At 42.6% G+C, this 22708-nt stretch overlaps 1 protein-coding gene across 1 annotated transcript in view; it reads left to right on the top strand.

Annotated features, from left to right (window-relative positions):
• ndufaf2 (NADH:ubiquinone oxidoreductase complex assembly factor 2) overlaps positions 1–21421 on the top strand; it is a 185376-nt gene extending 163955 nt beyond the window's left edge. Inside the window, exon 4 of the mRNA XM_078549299.1 lies at positions 20285–21421. Within this exon, the coding sequence (XP_078405425.1) occupies positions 20285–20539 (255 nt within the window). The 3' untranslated portion in view covers positions 20540–21421. The remainder of the gene's footprint in view (positions 1–20284) is intronic.
• Positions 21422–22708: the final 1287 nt, after the last annotated feature.

The following is a 22708-nucleotide window of genomic DNA, read 5'->3' as shown; positions in this document are numbered from 1 at the left end:
CATTCACTCCCTCCACCACCGACGCACAGTAGCAGCAGTGTGTAACATCTACAAAATGCACTGCTGAAACTCACCAAGGCTTCTTAGGCAGCACCTTCCAAACCCATGACCGCTACCATCTAGAAGGACAAGGGCAGCAGATAGATGGGAACAACACCACCTGGAAGTTCCCCTCCAAGCCACTCACCATACTGACTTGGAAATATCACACCATTCCTTCACTGTCGCTGGGTCAAAATCCTGGAACTCCCTCCTTAACAGCACTGTGGATATACCTACACCACATGGACTGCAGCGGTTCAAGAAGGCAGCTCACCACCACTTTCTCAAGGGCATCAAGAAGGCAGCTCACCACCACTTTCTCAAGGGCAATTAGGGATGGGCAATAAATGCTGGCGTAGCCAGCGATGCCCACATCCCATAAATGAATTCAAAAAAAGAACTGAAATTTAGCAGTCTTCAGCTGCGACAAAATCTAAGTTAGTATTAAATTCAAAGGGCGGAATTTTCCGGTCCCCGTCGCAGTGGGTTGAATGGCGGGAGGGCGAACGATGGGGTTGAGAGGAATGAAGAGATGGGGTGGGTGTGCAGGCCTCAAGGGCAGCGGGAGAAGTTGGGGTGTAGGGAAAAAAGAGATTCAGCGGGGGTCTTGCAATGGATGAGTTGGTACGGAGCAGGAGGGTGTGAAGGGCCATGTTGGGTTGCGGTGGGGGGGCAGGTGGGGATGCTTGTGTATGTGTGAAGGGGCATGGGTGCTTGTGCAAAGGTATGGACGAGCATGGGGGGTTTACTGAGGGGAAAGAAGCTCAGAGAGAGGGGTTAGTGGAGGACTCCAGAGGGGCAAATGAGGGTACTGGTTGTAGGAGGGGATGGTGACAGTTAAAGGGGGCAATGGGAGCCAGTAGGGTGAGGGAGCGCCGATGCCATGTGACGGGGTGCTGAGGGTTGTTGTTGGAGATGCGGAAAGACCATAACACCATAAGACGTAGGATCATAAGTAGGCGGTTCAACCCATCAAGTCTGCTCCGCCATTCAATGAGATCATGGCTGATCTGATAACCCTCAACTCCACTTTCCTGCCTTGTCCCCATAACCCTTGATTCCCCTACCGATTAAAATTCTGTCTTTCTCAGCCTTGAATATACTTAACAACCCTGCCTCTACAGCCCTCAGCGGTAAAGAATTCCACATATCAACTGCCTTCTGAGAGAAGAAATTCCTCCTCATCTCTGTTTTAAATGGGCACCCCTTACTCTGAGATTATACCCTCTGGTCCTAGACTCTACCACCAGGAGAAACAACCTCTCAGCTTCTACCCTGTCAAGCCCCCTAAGAATCTTATATGTTTCAATAAGGTTGCCTCTCATTCTTCTAAACTCCAATGAGTACAGGCCCAACCTACTCGACCTCTCCTCATAAGAAAATCCTTCCATACCTGGAATCAATCTAGTGAACATTCTCTGGACTGCCTCCAATGCCAGTATATCTTTCCTTAGATAAGGTGACCACAACTGTTCAGAGTAATCTCGGTGTGGTCTAACTATTGCCAAATACAGTTTTAGCAAGACCTCCCTATTTTTATACTCCATTCCCTTTGAAATAAAGGACAACATTCCATTTGCCTTCCCTATTACCTGTTGGACTTGTATGTTAGCTTTTTGGGATTCACACACAAGGACACCCAAATCCCTGTATGCTGCAGCCTTCAGTAGCCTATTTAAATAATACTCAGCTTCTCTATTCTTCCTGCCAAAGTGCATAACCTCACATTTTGCCACACTACATTCCATCTGCCAAGTTTTTGCCACTCACTTAACCTGTCTATATCCCTCTGTAGACTCCTTGTGTCATCCTCACCACTTGTCATCCCACCTATTTTTGTATCATCCGCAAATTTGGCGATAGTACATCCACTTCCCTCATCTAAGTCATTAATATATATTGTAAATAATTGTGGGCCCAGCCCTGACCCCTGTGGCACTCCACTAGTTACAGGTTGCTATCCTGAAAATGCCCCCCTTATCCCAACTCTTTGTCTTCTATTAGTTAGCCAATCCTCTATCCATGCTAATATACTACCCCCTTATATTATTAAGTGGCCTTATGTGCGGTACTTTATCAAACTCCTTTTGGAAATCCAAATATATTACACCTACTGGTTCTCTTTTATTTATCCTGCTTGTTACCTCCTCAAAGAATTCTAATAAATTTGTCAGGCATAGTTTCCCCTTTATGAAGCCATGCTGACTCTGCTTGATTAGATTATGCAATTCTAAATGCTCTGCTATTACATTCTTTATAATAGACTCATACATTTTCCCAATGACAGATTGGCAGTTTTCCAATCCTCAGGGACTTCTCCAGAATCTAAGAATTCTTGGAAGATTGCTACAATTGCATCCACTATCTCTGTAACTACTTCCTTTAATATCCTGGGATGCAACCCATCAGGTCCAGGGGACTTATCGGCTTTTAGCTCCATTAGTTTCCCTAGTACTTTTTCTCTAGTGATAGTTATTGTATTTATTTTCTCCCCCCACAAAAATTTTATTTACTTCACAAACATGTCCCAGCTCATGTGACATGACATGTCACATAAGGAGACATGTTTAAATTAATTTTCACTTTATTTATTGAAAAGTTTCCACAACCATTCAATCTCCCCGAGGCAGCTCTCTGCCTCAGGGAGATGGCTACACTTTTTTGCGCACATGTGCGCTGAGCGCTACTGGCCGCCCATTACGCTAGGCAGGCCTTAATTGGCCTGCCCACGTAAAATGGCGGTGCGCAGTCAATCGCGGGCGGCAATTGGCTCTGTGCCCGCCCCCGCTGCTCCCAAACAGCCCGCCCGCCATAGGAAAAATTCACCCCTTAGTATTTTTGGAATGCTATTAATGTCTTCTACCATGAAGACTGTTGCAAAGTATTTATTCAACTCGTCTGCCATTTTCTGGTTCCCCATTATTATTTTCCCAGCCTCATTCTGTAAGGGGCCTATGTTCACTTTGGTCTCTCTCTTCCTTTTTATACATTTAAATAAGTTCTACTGTCTGTTTTTATATTACTTGCTAGTTTACCCTCAAAGTTTATTTTCTCCCTCTTTATTACTTTCTTGGTGATCTTTTATCGGCTGTAAAAACTCTCCCAATTCTCTGGCTTACCACAAATCTTTGCTACATTGTATGTCTTTTCTTTTAATTTGATACTGTCCTTAACTTCCTTGGCTAACTATGGTTGGTTTATCCCCTTCCTTGAATCCTTCTTCATCACTGGGATATATCTTTGTTGTGAGTCATGAACTCTTTTCTTAAACGTCTGCCATTGTTCATCAACTGTTTTTTCTGCTAAAACCCTATCCCAGTCCACTCCAGCTAACTCTGCCCTCATTCCTTTGTAATTATTTAAGTTTAACACAGTTGTTTCCGACACAAGTTTCTCACTCTCAAACTGAATACTAAATTCTACCATATTATGGCCACTGTTTCCTGTGGTATCTTTTACACTGAGATCATTTATTAAACCTGTTTCATTACTCATTACCAAATTCAAAACAGCCTGATCCCTGGGTTGGATCCACACCATATTGTCCTAGGAAACTGCACAATGAATTCTTCCCAATGGCTACCTCTGCCAGTTTGATTTTCCTAATCTACATGAAGGTTAAAGTCACCCATGATTAATATACTGCCTTTTTTACATGTCCTCATTATCTCCTGATTTATTCTCTGTCCTACAGTATAGCTACTGTTAGGGGGCCTATAGACTACTCCCACCAGTTTCGCCTTCCCCTTGTTATTTCTTACCTCCACCCACATGGATTCTATATCTTCTGATCCAAGATCCTTTCTTGCTATCGTACTTATTCTATCTCATACTAACAAAGCTACCCCGCCACCCTTCCTGCCTGTCCTTTCGAAAAGTCTCATACCCCTGAATATTTAGTTCCCAGCTTTGATCTCTTTGTAACCACGTCTCCATAATGGCTATAAAATCATACCCATTAACCTCTATTTGTGCTGTTAATTCATTTATTTTGTTCCGAATACTACGTGTATTTAAGTAAAGAGCCATTAATTTTGCCTTTTTGCCATTTTTTTTCCCCCTTTGACCCTATTTATTGCTGTTTTCATGTTTGTACACTCTGTCCCTTCCTGTCACATTCTAGGTGTCAACACCTAAATAGCTGCCCTGCAAGGCTGCCATGTCCTTTTAAGCCTATGTGGCCCCTTTCTAGAACCCTCCCCCAGGAAACTGACTCGGATTCAGGGTGTCGGAAGGATGAAGGGGGCATGTCTATAGTTATGAGGGTTGGATTTTCGGGAAGGTAAGGGACCTCTTCATTAACCTGGACGGGACGGAAGGTGATGGACAAGGGTTGAAGTGTGATGGTGAGGAGGTGAAAGTGACTCCTCAGGGTAGGGGGTTGGTGGGTAGAGGTCAATGGTTGTGGGGGAGTGGGTGTGAGTGACCCGGGAAGGGGAAAAGGAGCTAGAGTACAGCTCGAATGTTACCAGCACCATGGCTGGTCACAACTATGCAGTGCCTCGTGGTGGAGATCTTGAGAAGCTGCATGGGAGTTGGGTCATCATGGGTGGGCGGAGACGCAGGACATCTCAACTGGACAACTGAAGGGGAACCCCGCATGTAGCACTTACAACGCTAGGGCCTTGGGACAGATGAGAGTATGAAGGGCAAAGGCTCAGCATACGCGGGAGACTTCTTGCACACGGCTCGCAAGGGCCCTGGCAAAGAACTTTGCCTCCTTGCAGATGCCTGATTCCATGGGACATGGGGTGCCCAAGGAAGATGATGGAGGTTGGCTGTGGTGGGGAGGCGTGCAAAAGCTAAAGGACTAATGCAAGTAAGCCACATCAGACATGATTAAAGCGCAAGTGAGACAACAGTGTGACATATGTAACAACCATAGTGCACCCATGCAACCACTTGAATTCAAAACTTTTTAACTTTTCTTTCCCTTGCACTTCTTCTAAGTGCTCCCCTGACATCCGCAGGAGTGGCGGCAGCCTGCTGACCAGTTGGCCCTGTTGCCTTGCATGATCTTGGCGGCTGTCCTCTGGAGACCCAAGGCCTGGAGGGCCTTGGCTTATTTTGGCCATCCTGCAGTGGGGCAGCTGCTTCCTCTGCCGTGACAGAGGACGAGGTTGAAGGGGTCGAGGCAAATGGGATTCAGAAGGGCCGGGCAACCTCAAAGTCCTGAGTGCAGGTCCCAGGGGTGTCCAATTGCCACTCCTTCTTTTGGGTGCCCAAAGCCCCTTCCTGACTCCTTGAGGGGAAGGGGCCCCTTGCCCCCCTCGCGTAGATGCTGCAGAAGCTCACCCATGGCTACCACAGGGCAGGCTGGATGGTGCGTGCCCTGCTATGCAAAACGTCAGAAAATCCACGACTGCATAATTAATGAGGCCGCTGTTACGTGATTTTCCAGGGGCTTCCATGGCAAGAAACACTCCCTGTCCCCATCCCCACCACGCCACGGGATTTACTCCTGGAAACCCAAGGTTTCTTCAACATTGGGAATTTTCACTTAATTTAATTAGCGATTCCATTGAAAGACAAATACTTTGCCACGCATAAGCATCCAGACTGTTCATACAAATAATTCTTGCATAGCCTGTGAGTTTTAAACTCCACACACAGCACATTGGGTCATGGCATACGGGTCACATTCTGGCTCAATGCCAATCCGGTTTGTTCTTAACAATTTACCAGAGCTACAGTCCCGACTGAAAACGGTCAGGGTAATGACAGTAACATCATGTGTGGTTTACTCGGATGCTCAGACAGTTGTACTAATTACCTTGGGCTTTTTTCGGTCTCACTTCAGTGATTACAGATGTCTCTGATGCAGATGTGGCTAAGCTAGTCTCAGATATCTAACTCTCATTCCTTATTCATAAAAGGATAAGATTATGCTTTGTAAATATGAAAATAATATATTTCTGCTGCTAACTTGTATATTTTGGTTTCTTGAAACAGGAACCTAATTCCATTTCAAAACCTAAAAGGTACACACTGTATGATGCTGAGGTATTGTAATTATTCCTTAAGTAGCAAAGACCTCATTCCAGAAGGAGCTCTATAATTATCATTGTAGTTCACTTGTTACTGTTGTGACTGGAATGAAAGGAGGGCACAGTTTATCTAGCCCCACTACTCCACAGATTATACCATTAGTGTAAATGTTTAATTCACTTACCAAAATGGCTGATTATTTACCTTCACTACTGTTAGACCCAGAATAAAAGATACTTTAACCAGGCTTCTTTCAATAACTCATAATGATTGATTTATTTAAAATGAAACTTCTTTTTAAAAACAAGTTGCAAGAGCGGTTAACACACAATTTGTAATTTGGAAGGGTAACTATCTATCCCTTATAAAATTAACTAACATACACACACACACACACACACACACACACACACAAATAAAGGACAAACAAATAGGGTCTCTGCAAAGATGGGCGAGTGAAGAAAAAACTTCATGAAAGGGATAAAGTTCGCAGGTTTTGACACTGTCACTCTGGTGCTCCCTCATGTGAGGATGGGTCGCTAGTCCCAGTAGATGTCTGGAGGTCTCACCAATGGAACTTCAGCTTGGAGGAAAATAGAGCCAGATCAATCATTCTCAGCCTCTTGGGTTTCCAAATACAGACAAGTTCCCCTGAGATAAGAATTCCTAGCTGGATATTGATACTGTATTTCAAGGCAAGGCGAGCGTGAGCTGGGCAGCTTTTCCCCTTCTAGTTCATTCTCAACTGAGTTCAAAACAAAAAGTTCAAAACATAAAGTTCCTCCATCAAGTGATTTCCGGTAAATCACCTGGCCTTTGCCTTTAAAACAGTTTTTGTCCCCATCAATTAGTGATTGCAGTTCAAATAAACAAATAGCTGTCCTCCACAATAGCCATGCTGATCATTTAACTGGCTTCATGTGATTTCTTGGAAAGACTGCTCCAGTCCAAGATAAACTTATGACCTTTTTTAAAAAGAAACCCAGGGAAGTTCCCAAGTGTCCAACTAATGCATTGTCCTTCCAAACTTTAAAAGAAACTATAGTTCTTGTAGATATGGTTCTAACATTACCATAACACATTCATTTTTTAGATTAGATCGGGGCCCACTTCAAGTACAAATTCATATTAACAGTGTTTGAAGCTGAGGTAGCATTTAAAACATGAACTATTACAAGTCCTCACAGAAGGTTTTTTGTTGTTGGCACCAAAGCTGGTTTAACTTTTAGCTCTGCAGTACACTTTGCAGTATATTATCATAAGTACCAGTAGTAGGAACCATGTGGCATTTGCAGCATCTATATTTCACTAAATGAGATAAAGAACAAATTTGCATTTATGTAGCACCTTATCAGAGTCTCAGAACATTACAAAGTGCTTCACTACTAGCAATTACTTTGTAGTGTATTCACTGTCATATCGCCAATGCAGCAGTCAGTTTACACATGACAAAGGCCTGTATTTTCATCATGATAGAGAACCATTGTAGCAAAAATGGCAGAAATGCCTGATATTTATAAGTCCCATCCTGAAACACAAAACTTTCCATTTTCCGGGGGCGGTTTGTGTTTCTCACATGTGTGATTCAGGGAGGCAGCTGACCATTTAAACCATCAGCTGCCTACATTGAAGTTAGATTTAGGTAGCCTTGGAGTGAAACCCGAAGTGTGCAGATTAGTCCTGGTAAGAGCAAGTCTGAAATTTGTGAAGAGGTAAGATACCTCTTTGGATATGGTCCTGGTACACCTTAAAGGTAAAGTACTCTTTGGGGGAAGTCAGGTGCCCTTTGGAATTGTTAAAAGTAGGCATAAATGTATGTAAAAAGTGCATAAGCTCATTAACTGTCAAGCTCATTGGAAATGTCAACAGACCTGTCAAAATGGACTGTTAAAAGCACCTTTCAAGGTGACATATCAAAAGTGTCAAGAGCAACTGCCAAAAGCACCTGTCAAGAAGACCTGTCAAAAGTGTTAAGAAGAATTATTAAAAGCACCTCAAAGATTCCTGTCAAGCTATCAAGGCATTTAAAAGTCTTGTCCTTTAAATCTTTGAAAAGATAGAGCGTTAAGAAAAAATCATTGCTTGCTATTTCACTTTGTCTGTTGACAAGCCTGTGGCCTTCCATGACTTGAAGACTGCTGCATGACTGATTTCACAAACGTACATTATCACAGTAGAGTGCCTGCCATTTCAGTTTGATTGACTGCTAAAAGTGGTTATAGACCCTTTGAAGTGGGACTATGTATTCCAATGCTTGTTGTTATAAGGGATTGTGCACTTAAATGAAACATTTGTTGTTATAAGTTATTTAGTTGAAGGAATGTAAATAAAGGGCCATGGGGGTAGGTACTGGGGAATAGGTTGGTCTGGAGGGTATGAGGATTTGTGGGGGTGTGGGTACAAGGCATGAGGTGGCATGGGTTATATTGAATGGGGCAGGGGGAGTGTGTGGGAGGGTGAGGGGAGTGAGAATTGGAAGGATGTTTCATATTTTATTCTTTATTAAATTTTGGACACAATGCCAGAGCCCCAAGGCAGACCTTCCGTCCAGCCCACCTCCGCACCTCACATTCTCCTCACTACTTACAGGGTCGCACATGCAACTTCTAATATAACTCCAAACCCTGGTCCAAAAATCCGACATCTAGACAGCCATTTTTAAAGTTTGGGTTTCTGGAGCCAGGAATTCTCCTGATTCTGTGCATCTGTCTTGCACAGGATGAAAATCCATTCAAAGTCACTGAAACAGCAAGCTAGATGAATTAGTGTTTTGGACATGTTGATTTAGGAAATCGTATTGAGAAGGACACCGAACGAGAGAAGTTTGTGGAGGGTATCCAATGACAATGTCATCAACAAACTAGTATGCCCAGCCCTTTTTTCAGGTATTTGATTGCCATTGACATAAATGAAAACATCAGTGAATGAAAAGGGGCAATGGGAAGCTCCTGCTATTAGGTAGAACCTGGTGGACATCACTGTCCCCCGCCTTTATCAAGAATTGTGTACTCTACCAAGAAACTCAATATCCATCAAATCAAGAATTGTTGATAAGAGATAGATGTATCAAGGCCCATTGTGCCAAACCATGATATAAGTCTTTTCTATGCCCAGGTCTGCTCCAATGTGCACTCTTTCTGGGGTAACCGAGGAATATGGCTTGAAAATTATACATTGATAACATCAGCCTAATGGTGTGCTGAGCTAAGAGGATCTTTCTTCATCATTACTACTCCCATAGTTAGATGCTTACCGGTCATATCTAGGTCATATCTAGATGTTTGGATAGATGATGCTGCAGCCTTAAATGAGACAAGTCAGTTATTTTGTGGTTCCAGACTAGTATTCTGGATGGTCACAGCCTGGAAAAGTGAACAGGACTGGCAGATGGTTATTCCCAACACCTTCCCTGATCCTTAGGTCTGAACATCCGCAGGTCATAACAGATGTTCTATTGGTGAGGACAAGGATGTTTGGGGAGTTGAAACTGCTGCTGTGACAGTTGGACTACAAGGGATTCAAGATGTAATAGTCCAAATCTCAGTTATATCCAGCAGTTCTTTGCCTATAATGTTATTAGACCATCTACCCATGCAAGATGCTTTGCATTGAAATTCCCCATATCAGCATACTGTTTCCATATTGGAAAGCTCTGCTGAATAGGTCCTGTGTTGGAGGAGTCCATGGTGGATAATAGGCAGACATAACACTTAATAACCTTTGTCTTTGTTGCAGCTAAATTTTGGCTGCACATTCCTACCCACAGGTAGTGCCAGAGACAGCAATTTCATAGCATTCCAGGCTACAATATATGAGGAAGGCTGTTCCACCTTCTTTCCTCCTTTCCTTATCCAATCTAGCAGCTGTAGTTCAATGTGTTGAATCAGCTTTTGATAGATAGGTCATATTTATTGAGGCTCTGAGGGCATTGGCGTTCTGTAGTGTTCACCAGAGCTCTCCCTTGTTTTTGCGGATGTCTGTAACATTCACATGTAACATGTTTATTCCCTTCACAGATGGCACTGGTGGGACTTTGTTTTGAGGTCATTTATTCATTGGAGCCATTCATGGACTCTATTGTGGTCACTTGTGACTTATGCCCATGATTAATGAATGTCACCGTACTCTTCATCTTGTCACCAAGCTTCTTGATAGCATCCTCATAAATAGTTAGTAGAGTATTGTTTGAATTTATAGAGACTGCTTTTGATGATTCCAATGGTTTCCTACCCATTTATCATTCTTGTTTCTGCTTACAGTGCTAGCCTTTGTCCTTTTGCAAGATGCCTACAATCAGCCTCTTTGATGCATCCACCTTTGTATAAATCTGCTTTTCAATCTTTTTGCTGCTAAAGTTGCCCACTGGATTTTGTGGTTCCTTAAACTGAGAGTAGTTTCATGTGCATGCTGTATGGAGTCCATCATAGTCAGTGCATTTAGCATCATGCTTCAACCAAGTGCACTGGGACTCTGATCCCTGGCACATCATACACATTTTCTGCTATTTTTGAATTGAGCTTTTTTGTCCCTATATGGTTTTCAATATGGAAACTGTCAGGTAAATGACTTAAAACATATAAATTGATTTTAAACACATTTAAGAAAATCTTAATTGCTGCCAAACAACCTCCTTGGCACTAAAAATTAACTTTCATAAGCCTCTTTCTCTGCCTCTGTCGCTCGCTCACTCTCTTCATCCCATATTTCTTTCCGAATCTTATTTTGCTCTTTGTACATAATTTGGCATTGAATTGACTATTCTAACTTTCATGTCCTGGCTTAGGCTCTGAAGAATCTTTATAGAGGTATGCTGTCTGGTTAAGGAGACATTTCTTTGCTTGCCCCGTTTGTACAGGTTCCTGCAGAGGACAACGTACTGTTTTTTGGTTTCTAATAACCCCAACCTGCACTGAAAAGCTCATAGAGGGCAGGATTTTACGCCTCGGCAAGCTGGGGCGGGGCCCGCTCGCTGACACGTAAAATGACGCACGGTGACGTTGGGGGAAACTCCCGACGTCTCCGCGCCCCATTTAAATTTTCAGGAAGGCGGAGGCTCAGCGAAATCAGCTGTGCGCCCGCCAACCTGTCAATGGCCAATTCAGGCCATAGACAGATCAATTATGTAATTAAAGGACCTGCCCGTCCAACCTTAAGGTTGGCCGTCAGGCCAGGAGCCCTGGCGCGAACTAGATAAAGCATGAAACCTCATCCACGAGCGGGATGAGATTTCACGTAGGGTTTTAAAAATTTTAATAAAGTTTTTGTGACAATTATGGACATGTCCCAACTCATGAGGGGACATGTTAGGGAAATTTTACTTTTCTATTTTTAGGTTTTGTACATTCTGAGCCAATCCCCCTGAGGCAGCACTTAGTCTCAGGGAGATGAGTGCGCTCTTTCGTGTGCATGCGCGAAAGAGCGCACTCTCGATTTTGGGATTCCCCCCCCACCCGCACAGGGAGCACATAGCGCTTCCGTGCAGACGTGACGCTGGGTGGGCCTTAATTGGCCCACCCACGATAAAATGGCGCTATGCCCCCAATTGGGGATGCTGATCGGAAGCGTACCTGTGCGCGCCCGCCATTCAACTTCCCCCCTGACGAGGGGAAAATTCAGCCCAGAAAGTCAGTGGGCAAGTGTAAGTGCTATAGCACTTTTATTTGTTGGTGAAAGCAATTTCTGGGCTTTGTGTTCAGGTACAGTTCTATAGAATCAATCGCCTAAATAAAGAAGGATGAAAAATCATGCATGTGTGATATTTGTAATGGAACATATTTATATTGTTACAGACAGGAGGGGGATTAATTTAAACAGCCCTGATTTCTTCAACCACTGGGCAGTATTTTGCGCTTGACGGGCAGAAGGGCCCGACCGACTCGGCAGCGGGCGGGCAGCTGATCCCCACTGCCGAAACAGGCCGCGCCGTCATTTTGAGCGGCGGCCAATTAAGGCCCGCCCAGCAGGATTCCGACTCCCATGTTCATCGGGAAAATTAAATTGGCGGCGGGTGTGTTCAGACCACCGGTTCCAATGGGGAACCGGCAGTCTGTATAAAGAGTGGCCAGGCAGCCTCTTTAGGCTGTTCACCATGACCAGTCATCAGGCAGCACAAGAGGTGAAGGCAGAGGAGGAGGAGGGGGGCAGGCTGCAGGGTAGGCCAGCGGGGGGGCCACTGTGCCCCTCGGTCCTCCTCGAAGAAGTGTCCAACCATCAGGATGTCTTGTTTCTGGAGGTTGGGAAGAGGAGGGCCCCCCTACGTCACCAGGAAGATGGAAGATGTAGCATCTAAGTACCACATGTGGAAGCGCCAGGCAATGCTGCTCAGGCTGATCCATGTGTGTGGAGCTAGCTGAAGGTTCGATGGATTAAAGTGTCCCGGGTATCCCTGCCTCCTTGGTGTAGTAGTGGGTCGGCGTACTGCCCCTCATCATCACCCTGTGCTTCCTCATCCTCTGAGCCACTGCTGGATTCATCATATGCAGCCTCATCCACTGCGTCAAGGTCTTCATCATCAACTGCATTCCCCCCCTTTCCAGCGCAAGATTGTGCAGAGCGCAACATGCTACCACTATAACAGAGATCCGATCTGGGGGGTTATGGAGTGCGCCCCCTGAGCGGTCCAGGCAACGAAAGCGCATCTTGAGAAGACCATGGCTCTCTCCACCACAGCCCTTGTGGTGCTGTGGCTCCTATTGTACCGCTGCTCAGCCTCTGTTCTTGGACGGCGTAGTGGCGTCATGAGCCACCTTCGCAGGGGATGGCCCTTGTCACCCAGCAGCCAACCATCCAGCCAAGCCAGAGCACTGAAGAGCCCCGGCACCTGGGAGTGTCTGAGGATGTAGGCATCGTGGGAGCTGCCTGGGTACCTTGCACAAACTTGCAGAATCAGCATCCTGTGATCGCACACTATCTGCACGTTCACGGAGTGGAAGCCCTTCCTGTTGACGAAGACACCGGGCTCACCTGCTGGAGCCTTGATGGCCACATGTGTGCAGTCTATTGCACCCTGGACGCGGGGGAAGCCAGCAATGGCCGCAAAGCCTCTGGCTCACTGTGCCTGACTTGCCTGGTTGCAGCGGAAATGGATGAAGGTCAATGCCCGTCTGAACAGAGCGCCTGTAACCTGCTTGACACAAATGTGGACAGCTGATTGGGAGACACCACAAAGATCACCCACCAAGCCCTGGAAGGAGCCAGATGCATATAAGTGGAGAGAAACTGACCTTCAGAGCCGCTGGCATGGGGTGTCCACCCACACAGTTAGGGGAGATCTCAGGGCTAATCATCTGACAGATATAGTTGACTGTTTCCCTTGAGAGATGGAGCCTCCTTCGGCACTGCACCTCAGTCATATTGAGGTAGCTGCTTTACCGCCTGTATACCTTGGCAGCAGGATAGTGGCGTCTTCTGCGGCCCCTTCCACCTTGGACAACCTCTTGGCCCTGCACCCCCTGTGCCTGTGCCTGTCCTCCCAAAGGTGGCTCCTCTGGAGGCTGATTGTCCACTCCTGGCTTCCTCTTTATTTTATCCCTCCCTTCATCCTCAGAGGAGCTGCCTCCAGTGGAGATGTCAGAACCCACACCCAGGCTAAATGGAGGCCTCCGGAAAGCTGCAGGCCCGATAAAGATTACTGACTGCAGACTGCTGAGCTGAAGCTTCAAAGTACACAGAAAGCTATTGGAAATCGATCTGAACTGCTACCGATCACACAGGCAAGTTTGAAGCACTTTCTGCATTAAATACTTCAGAAAAAAACATAAACAACCCCTCTGAGCCCACATATTCTGCCTGTGGATGAGGTTTGTTAAAAAAATCAGTTACCCGCCTGCCGGTTGGGCCCGATCGCCGAGGCAAAGATCACACGGGCTCCTCAAAATCGGCTTCAATTGCCCAGTTAAGGGCCTTAACAAGTCCTTTAATTAATGGTGGGCGCACGTCACGCTCGCCCACCTAAATATCGCAATACCGCGCGCTGATGTCGGGACACGCGCGGGACATTTCAAGCACTGACGTGCGGGCTCTGCCACCCGCGCGTCAGCCATAAAATTCTGCCCACTATCCATCCATGAACAGAAAAGTGTTTTTGACTTCTGATTTCCCCCTTTATAAGTGGTGGCGTATTTTCCCAAACCCTTCAGTTTTGGAGTTAACCAATCATCCATTAATAACCCCACAGCAAACCTGAGATAATGTAAAATAAAAGAGTTGGTTTAATTTATACGCACAAAACGTGGAAAAGGGGTTTTGCAACATCCATCCGTGTTTGCACTCATACAATAAAAGAGAGATAAGGGAAAGAAAGGGATGCACGGCAACATTACAGGTCCTAGCAGCCTGGGGGAGGTCATGTGACATTCCTGTCAATACTACTCCTGAGTGTTGAACAAAGGATGTATTTTCCCAGGTCTGCAATCTTGAGGTGTTTAACAGAGGAATCAGGGTCCCTCTTGTCCTTTGTAGACTTACCATCTCTTTGGCCGGAGCTCTGCCTTAGAATTGTAAAGCAGGGCGGAGAGAGGAGGGGGTTGGTGCATTTCTTTGGAATTTGATTGTCAGCAGTCACAGAGGGCATTAGCACCTCTTTAAAGATAACAAGGTCCTTGCTGCTTTCTGAAGGATAGAAATTCCTCTTGTATGAGTCGTGGCTAGTCAGGATAAAGCTTTGCCCATTTTTTAAATAAAAATAATTTTATAAAGTAGCCAGGTTGACATGGATATATATATAAATATATATATATATCCTGTCTTCTAGCCGGGATGTATATATCAACCGGTTGTTCATATAAAGTGTTGACTTTCAGTTATTCATATCTCTTTCATTTTATGGCACAGTTTTGTCCATTGATTTAACTGTGATCAAAATTCCTACCAAAATGACTACTCAGACAGGAAAAAAGGATTGTTTTGTGATCTAGAACCTCAGTATTGAAGCAAATTTACAATTAAAGTACTTCATTGTTTCAATTCTTTGTACTGTTTCCCTTCCATTGTTCAATGCAGAAATTGAACAATTTGTACTAAACAGAGACTGAGTTTACATTTCAATACAGAATCTAGATCCTATTGTCATAGAAATCATGAATTATAGTATTGTATTTAATTATAATAATGTGTAGTTTAAAGTAATATAAATTCAAACTTTCCGTCGTATTTTAAATATAGCTAATGAAAATTATGATCTTGATGTCGTTTAATTTTTGCCTTTTTTTTGCATTTTGGGATATCACTTTAAGTAAAATATTTTCTTGTCCCATCTGTACAACTAGCATTAATGTAATGCCCCTAGTTAGTATAGATGGTCTAGGACTGTTACTACAACACATTTAATAGACAGAAAGTAAACATTAACAGAGATATATGCTCTGAGTATGGCAGTGTTTTTCAAATATTGACCTCATAGGAATACTGTGAGATATAATAAGCTTGTCCTACAGCTCCAACGGTGCATCATACTTTAATAAAAACAAAAAACTACTGCGGATGCTGGAAATCCAGAACAAAAACAGAATTACCTGGAAAAACTCAGCAGGTCTGGCAGCATCGGCGGAGAAGAAAAGAGTTGACGTTTCGAGTCCTCATGACCCTTCAGCAGAACTGAGTTCTGTTCTTCTGTTCAGAACTTCAGTTCTGCTGAAGGGTCATGAGGACTCGAAACGTCAACTCTTTTCTTCTCCGCTGATGCTGCCAGACCTGCTGAGTTTTTCCAGGTAATTCTGTGCATCATACTTTGTTTACAATTTATTTTACTGCTTCACTATTGAGAAATGTATTTTCTTTTTCAATGTGTCCCTATGGCTGATCTTTTTGCAAGACTATAAGTAGGTTCGAATGTAGGCCTATTTGTTTGTGTCCTTCCTGCATACCAACTCAGATCATGTCTTAGAGCATTCAGGCTTACACCAGCTTTCTGACAACCCAAATATGCTGTCAATCATCCTTTAATGGGAAAATATTTCCGGTTTGCAGTCTTAAATGAACTCTTTTTGATTAGGGTCCCCACTTTTGATTTGGTCCTGGTTTGAATTGAAGCATGGCATTTTTGTGCCAAACTTCCTGAAACGTGTGTCTTTGTCATTTATCTCTAGCTACCTCCACCAGAAACTCCATATCCTAACTCAAGCTTCCATCCCTGTATCTTCTCCATTACAAAGACCACCTACTTCCATCTCTGTAACATTTCCTGCCTCTACCCCTCCTCAGCCCATTAGCTGCTAAAGCCCTCATACTTGCCTATGTTACCTCCAGACTTGATTAGCCTAATACTCTCCTACCATTCTCCACTCTCCGTAAACTTTAGCTTATCCAACACTCTTCCAATCAGATCCTATCCTGCAGCAAGTTTTGCTTGCACATCACTCTTGTTCTTATCGATTTACATTGACTTCCAGTCTCGCAATGCCTCAAATTTAATGCTTCAATGATTTTGCCCTTCCCTATCTCTGACCAGGTTTTTAAATTAACATGCCTCCTAATCTATCTTTGGCTTGGCACATATTTTGCCTTTCACTTTTGCGCATTTTTCAATGTTAACTGCCTCCTAATGGACTACTTTTAAAGCTGTTGTTTAGTTAAAAACCTCAGTCAGCCTTTTAAAGCATATTTCATATAACCTTACTGCACTGAAATGAAAAATTTAATAGTGATTTGTATTCTAATCCAATGAGTGAAATGATGGCTTTGATCACAGAATAAAATAAAACACCAGTAAATGTACAGGATGGCACGGTTATAATTGAGAAGAGGCAGTTCTACCTTATCCTAGAGTAAGCACTGCCTGAAAAGTGGTAGAAGCAGATTCTGTAGTAACTTTGAAAAGGGAATTTTAAAAATATTTGAAGAAGAGAAAATTGCAGGGTTATGGGGAAAGAAAAGGGAAGTGGGAATAATTGAAAAGCGTCAGGGACAAATGGTCACCTGTGCTCTAAGATTCCATGGTTATTCAAAGGGACAGGATATCTGTTAAATTGGTAAAATTTACCCTCACCCCTTGGAAAGTATTGTTGGTCTTGAATACTATTAAATTATTCCGTTCTGCCGCATTGTACCCAGCTTCTCGGTCAGATGGAGCGTTGGACGCCATAACAAAGTTTGAACATCTTTTACTCCACCACAAACTTGCTGAGGATGAAAAATCACTTTTAATGGAATATTGGGCAATGCTTATTTCTCTTTATAACTTGTAATCCATTAATGAAGTCGCATTTTCAAGAATTTCCTCAGTGGGTCATTAGGTTCAGAGAAAAACTGGGAAAATTTGGTTCCACTGTTTGCTTTGCCAAGTTGCATTTAAAAATGGCGTCCTAGAAAGTGTAACAGGAAACCTGCTCTGATTGTGATTAACTCTTTAAAAAAATAAAATCATAGAATTTTGAGTTGGCAGATTCGTGGTAGCCGAATCATATTACGAGGGAGGGGATGGTGGCATAGTGGTAATGTCACTGGACTAATAACCCAGAGACCCAGGCTAATGCTCTGGGGACCTGGGTCCAAATCCCACCATGGTAGTTGCTGAAATTTGAATTCAGTTAATAAATCTTGAATCTAAGAGCTAGTCTCAGTAATGGTCACCATGAAACCACCATCGATTCTTATAAAAACCCATCTGGTTCACTAATGTCCTTCAGGGAAGGAAATCTGTCATCCTTACCCATTCTGGCCTACATGTGACTCCAGATCCACAGCAATGTGGCTGACTCTTAACTGCCCTCTGAAATGACCTAACAAGATCTGTTCAAGGACATTTGGTGATGGGCAACAAATGCTGGCTTGGCCAGCGATGCCCTCGTGCCATGAAAGAATAAAGAAAAAGAAATTACCGAATTGGAATCATAAATTGTTTGATTCCATCACTAACCCCATGAACTCAGTTACACAGTTCCATTAAAGGAACAGATAAATGATACAGAATAATTGCATTTAAATGCATAAGGACTTTAAATGAAAACTGGGAATATATTAGCTGTTTCATGGATTGCATGCACCATAATTTTTTTTATGTGAAGGTGTGGATCCTTCTCCATTCAGCCACAGGTTGTTGCCACATACTAAAGACCTGGATGAACCAAAGTTTTCTCCAACTGAACATTGGCAAAACTGAGGATAACCCCATTGGCTCCTGTCAACATATCAAGGGCAGAATTTTCCCCCTGTCGGGAGGGAAGTTGATGGGCGGGCACAGCGCCATTTTACGTGGGCAGGCCAATTAAGACCCGCCCAGCGTGACATCTGCACAGAAGCGCTATGCGCTCCCTGTGCGGGCGGGGGGAAATCCCTAAAATTGAGCTAAGTGCTGCCTCCGGGAGATCGCCTCTACTTTCAACAATTTTAAAAATGGAGAAAAAAAAATTCCCTTACAGGTCCCCTCACGTGACAATGTCATGTTCATAGTTTCCATAACAACTTTCTTAAAATTTTTAAAACCCTACATGACATCCGCCGGTGGATGAGGCTTCATGTTTTTTCTAGTTGCCGCTGGGGCTCCTGGCCGACCCGCCAACCTTCAGGTTGGACCGGCAGGTCGTTTAATTGGTTAATTGATCCTGTCAATGGCCTCAATTGGCCATTGACAGGTCTGCGGGCGCATAGCTGATTTTGCTGCGCTCCTGCCTTCCTGAAAATTTAAATGGGGTGGGGTGATGTCGGGAGTTCCGCCCGACATCATCCCGCATCATTTTATGCGTCGGTGTGTGGGCCCCGCCCCCGCTCGCCAACGGTAAAATCCTGCCCCAAGTCTTTGCCCTTGATTCTATCAACTGTTCCGGGTCCCACAAAAACCTTAACGATGATGAACTTTGTACTGCCCACCTTCTTTGATCCATCCAGAAAGACTGTAAAGTTCCCCACATTGCAGTATCTAATTTCTTCACAAATGTTTCCAGATTTTTGCCTCACTGTTCTATCTGGAAGCTTATTCTATGAATTGATAAGTCTCTTTTTGAAGAAAAACCTATTGATATTGATCCTAAATTTGCTTTGTACTAATTTAAATCCCTGCTCCCTGTTACACCTCTTGCAATTTAACTTTCCTATTGTCTTCTGTTCTTTTAACTTTCCAGCATACCTCTATAAGACACTTCTCAGGCAATTCTTTCCTTGATACAAAGCTCTTCATTAGCTCAGACCCTTGACATTAGGTATTTAGCCCTGTTGTTCTCTAAGTTGCCCCCAGTACTTGAGTATCCCCCTTCTCTTTCAACAACAGAACTAGACTCAGTACTCTTAATTGTGATCTGACCAAAAAAAGTAGTTTTCTCATAACTTCCTCTCATTTATATTCTAATGTTTTGCCCATATAGTTCATCATTTTTTTGGCTTTGTTGATTGCTGCTCAGCACCAGTTAGACAGGCTGAGTGTCAAGCCTTGCGAGTTTCTTTCGGCCTTACCTTTAGCTATTTCAGTACCATTCACGGAGTGTTTGTGTGACACATTTCAATGTGCAGCACCTTACATTTGCCTTCATTAGTTTGATATTAAAGGAGAGATGTTTGGAATTATTTTTGCATCCAGAATTGCGCTGGTGCAGTAAGCAATTTTAACCAAAGGGGGGAGTGACTATACAACCAGAGGTGACCCAGCCAGAGTTACCAGGTCAAATAAATGTAAATAACATTTTTATGTCCTGCTGATTTGAGGCTGTGGAGGTAGTTGTTATATAATCAAGGGGGATGGTGGGAATGCAGTAGAGTAGAAAACCTGAGATCTGAAGGGAACAAAGGAGCTGATAAAACTGTAACACTTAAAACAAATATTTGTGCAACCAAAGTATTCTGGTTCATTTTAAAATGTCTTCAAAAGTTTTTACTGCTGTAGCCCCAACAGAAGAATGTTCAACTAGCACACAGTTGACTTATATGTGAGCTTTTAAATTCAATGGATCACTGGGTCACAAGAGGAAGAAAGGTAAATCCGTCCTTTACCATAATGTTGAACGGTGTGTTCCAGAAGGATGGCTATGCAGTGACATTGATATGTTGTGTTTCTAAAGAAAATAACACATCCATGAGTGAGAATTGTGAAGGAAGGGAGGAGAGCTCCTCAAATAGAGCAACTACTGTGCTAGAAAATTCTTCTGTGATAAATTGGTCAATTCAATGTCTTCAGTTGTGTTTGCTTTAACCAAATCCTAAGATTTTTAAATCTTTTGGAAAACTTGATTAATTGCAAAAATAAATTGATCATTAGAATATACAAACTAAAGCAATGTGAAAAATTGTATTTAAAAATATATTCATCTTCCTTTTTGTATTTGCACAGGAAATTCTGCGCAATGAAAAATATAGAAAAATGATAAAGATACATGCCCATGAAGTACAACAGAAGGAGGAGATTAGGAAAGAAAAAGAATATGAGGAAGGTCTTGTTGCACGGCCAGTTCAAACTAGAGTCATAGGACATGCCTCTGCAACTTACTTTGGAGAGGATAAGCTATCTCCAGATCCTTCAAGTACAGCAAATACCTTCCAGCCTGGAGGCTGGTTACCACCAGAAAACACAAACAAGAAAAAATAACAAATGTTTGTCTTGTGGTTTAAAGACTATTTGTCTGAAATATCTGCCATATAAACAAAGGAATTGTGTACACATGCAGTAATTATTTCATATCACGATTACAGCAGTCAGTGCATTTTGTTTCTTTAGTTTATAAATTTTCAAATTCAAAACCCTGACACTTGAGGATTCTTCTAACAAGGTTGTCAGTTTAAATTATTTCTTAAGTTAGTAACCTGTTACTTCTGTTACTGTGTGATAATTTTTTTTAAATCTGTTTTTCTCTGGGTAGCTTATTTCATCTCCCAAGAGTTAGGACAGAATGTTTGAAAATCTTTGCTTTAATCTAATTTGCAATAACATTATTTAGACAATTTCAAATATGCAAAACAAAAATTTTTCAGAACAGTGGAATGAAAAGGAACTAATCCTCAGCAAGAATGGACATGTAACACAGACTCGCGTTTTATCTAAAATTGATTGCTAAATTGCACTAAGTGCCCAACTCTCAATCTTGAGTGAATTAGCCTGATGTAACTCCAAGGGATTTCCCTTTAATCCACAACTCTGAGTTGTGTAATCCAGTTTGTTAATATTGGGTCAATTTAATAGATTGCTTGTAGTGAGATACTACAGGATGATGCATATTACAATATCATCTGAAATGGCGTAAAGTTAGTATAAAAAAGGAAAATTTTCATTTAAGATCACTTTTGAAAAAGTAACTTAATATTATTGAATCACAATACATGTTTGAAGTAACTCACTTTACGAAAAAATTAAACCAGCCTGTGCTAATTACTTTTTGCCAATGTCCTGTTGGAAGCTTAAACTGCCATTAGACACAAATGCAAGTATGAGTTGCGTTGCTTGCTTTTCTCTAATAAATTATTTTGAATGTTTCTCTGCTGGTGATTAATTTGCTGGTCTGAATATTTAATTTCCATTCTGCTGTTAAGAATTATAAGTAATATAACTTCAATAAACACATGCAATATACCAAAAATAATTTTGTTAATTTGTAAATAACTTACTGTTGTATACAATAGTCACTAATGAACCACCCACCTATATTGTATAATTGAAGACAGGCTGCTTAATTTAACAAATAAGGCAGTGGGCTGAATCCTTCATTTGGTCTGTTTACCTCAATCCCTGAGTATTTAGTCATATTAAGACATTGTTTTGTTACCATCTAATTTTTTTCTTGTCCTCTGCAGGTTTCAAAAATCGTTATCCCACTTCAAGATAATTATTCAAAACTTTTTATGTTGACTGACCCACTTATGGGGTAATTGACCCTCACTGTATGTGTCACCAAGCGTGTATTTGACCACGGCTGATTCTCCTCCATTGCACCTAACTTGCATTCAGCAATTCAACCAATTACAGTGAAATAAATTAACAACCCTTAATCCCAACATCAGTGTCTGTTTCCCCACAGGGATAATCACGGTTCATGGCTTTTTGGTCCATAAAGTTATGTAGGTTAGGAATCCCCAAGAAGCACTAATCTACAAAATACCAGTGCCCATGGGAACCATGAAAGCAGCCTTTGAGACCTACAGATAACATTGGAGAGATTGAACATTTTTTGTCAAGGAATCTTAACGTTCACTTTGTTGCAGTCAATGTGCTGCTTATGTGGTCTAAAGTGATGGGGATGGGTAGTATGGGAGAAAGAAAAATCAGAATAGGTGTAGTATCAGCTGAAGCTAAATGGTAGCACCCTTGCCTCAGAGTCAGCACTGAACTCCAAGGATTTGAGCACATAATTCAGACTAACTCTTAAATGTAGTACTGAGGGAATGCTACTCTGTATGAGGATTCGGCTTTTTGGTTGAGGCATTAAACTGAGGCCCTGTCTGTTTCTTGGGTGCAAGTTAATGATCCCATGGCACTATTTCGAGGAAGAGTAGGGATTTCTTCCTTGGCAAATATTTGTCCCTCAAACAATATCAAACACATCTGATTATTATCATGCTGTTGTTTCCAAATTGGCTGCCACTGTCCTACATTGTAACAGTGACTATATTTTTAAAAGTACTTAATTGGCTGTAAATTGCCTGAGGTAGGAAAACATTCTATATAAATGCAAATCTTTCATTGACAAGATCACAAAGCATTGCTTCCCTACTTTAGTGTATTGTCTCTTGTTTAAACAGAACAAAAATGCAGGTGAAAATGAGC

This window comes from Cetorhinus maximus, chromosome 1, assembly GCF_964194155.1.
Source record: "Cetorhinus maximus chromosome 1, sCetMax3.hap1.1, whole genome shotgun sequence".
In the NCBI taxonomy this organism is placed as follows: domain Eukaryota; kingdom Metazoa; phylum Chordata; class Chondrichthyes; order Lamniformes; family Cetorhinidae; genus Cetorhinus; species Cetorhinus maximus.
The sequence above is the reverse complement of the archived record's forward strand: the minus strand, read 5'-3'. Positions and strand labels throughout refer to the sequence as shown.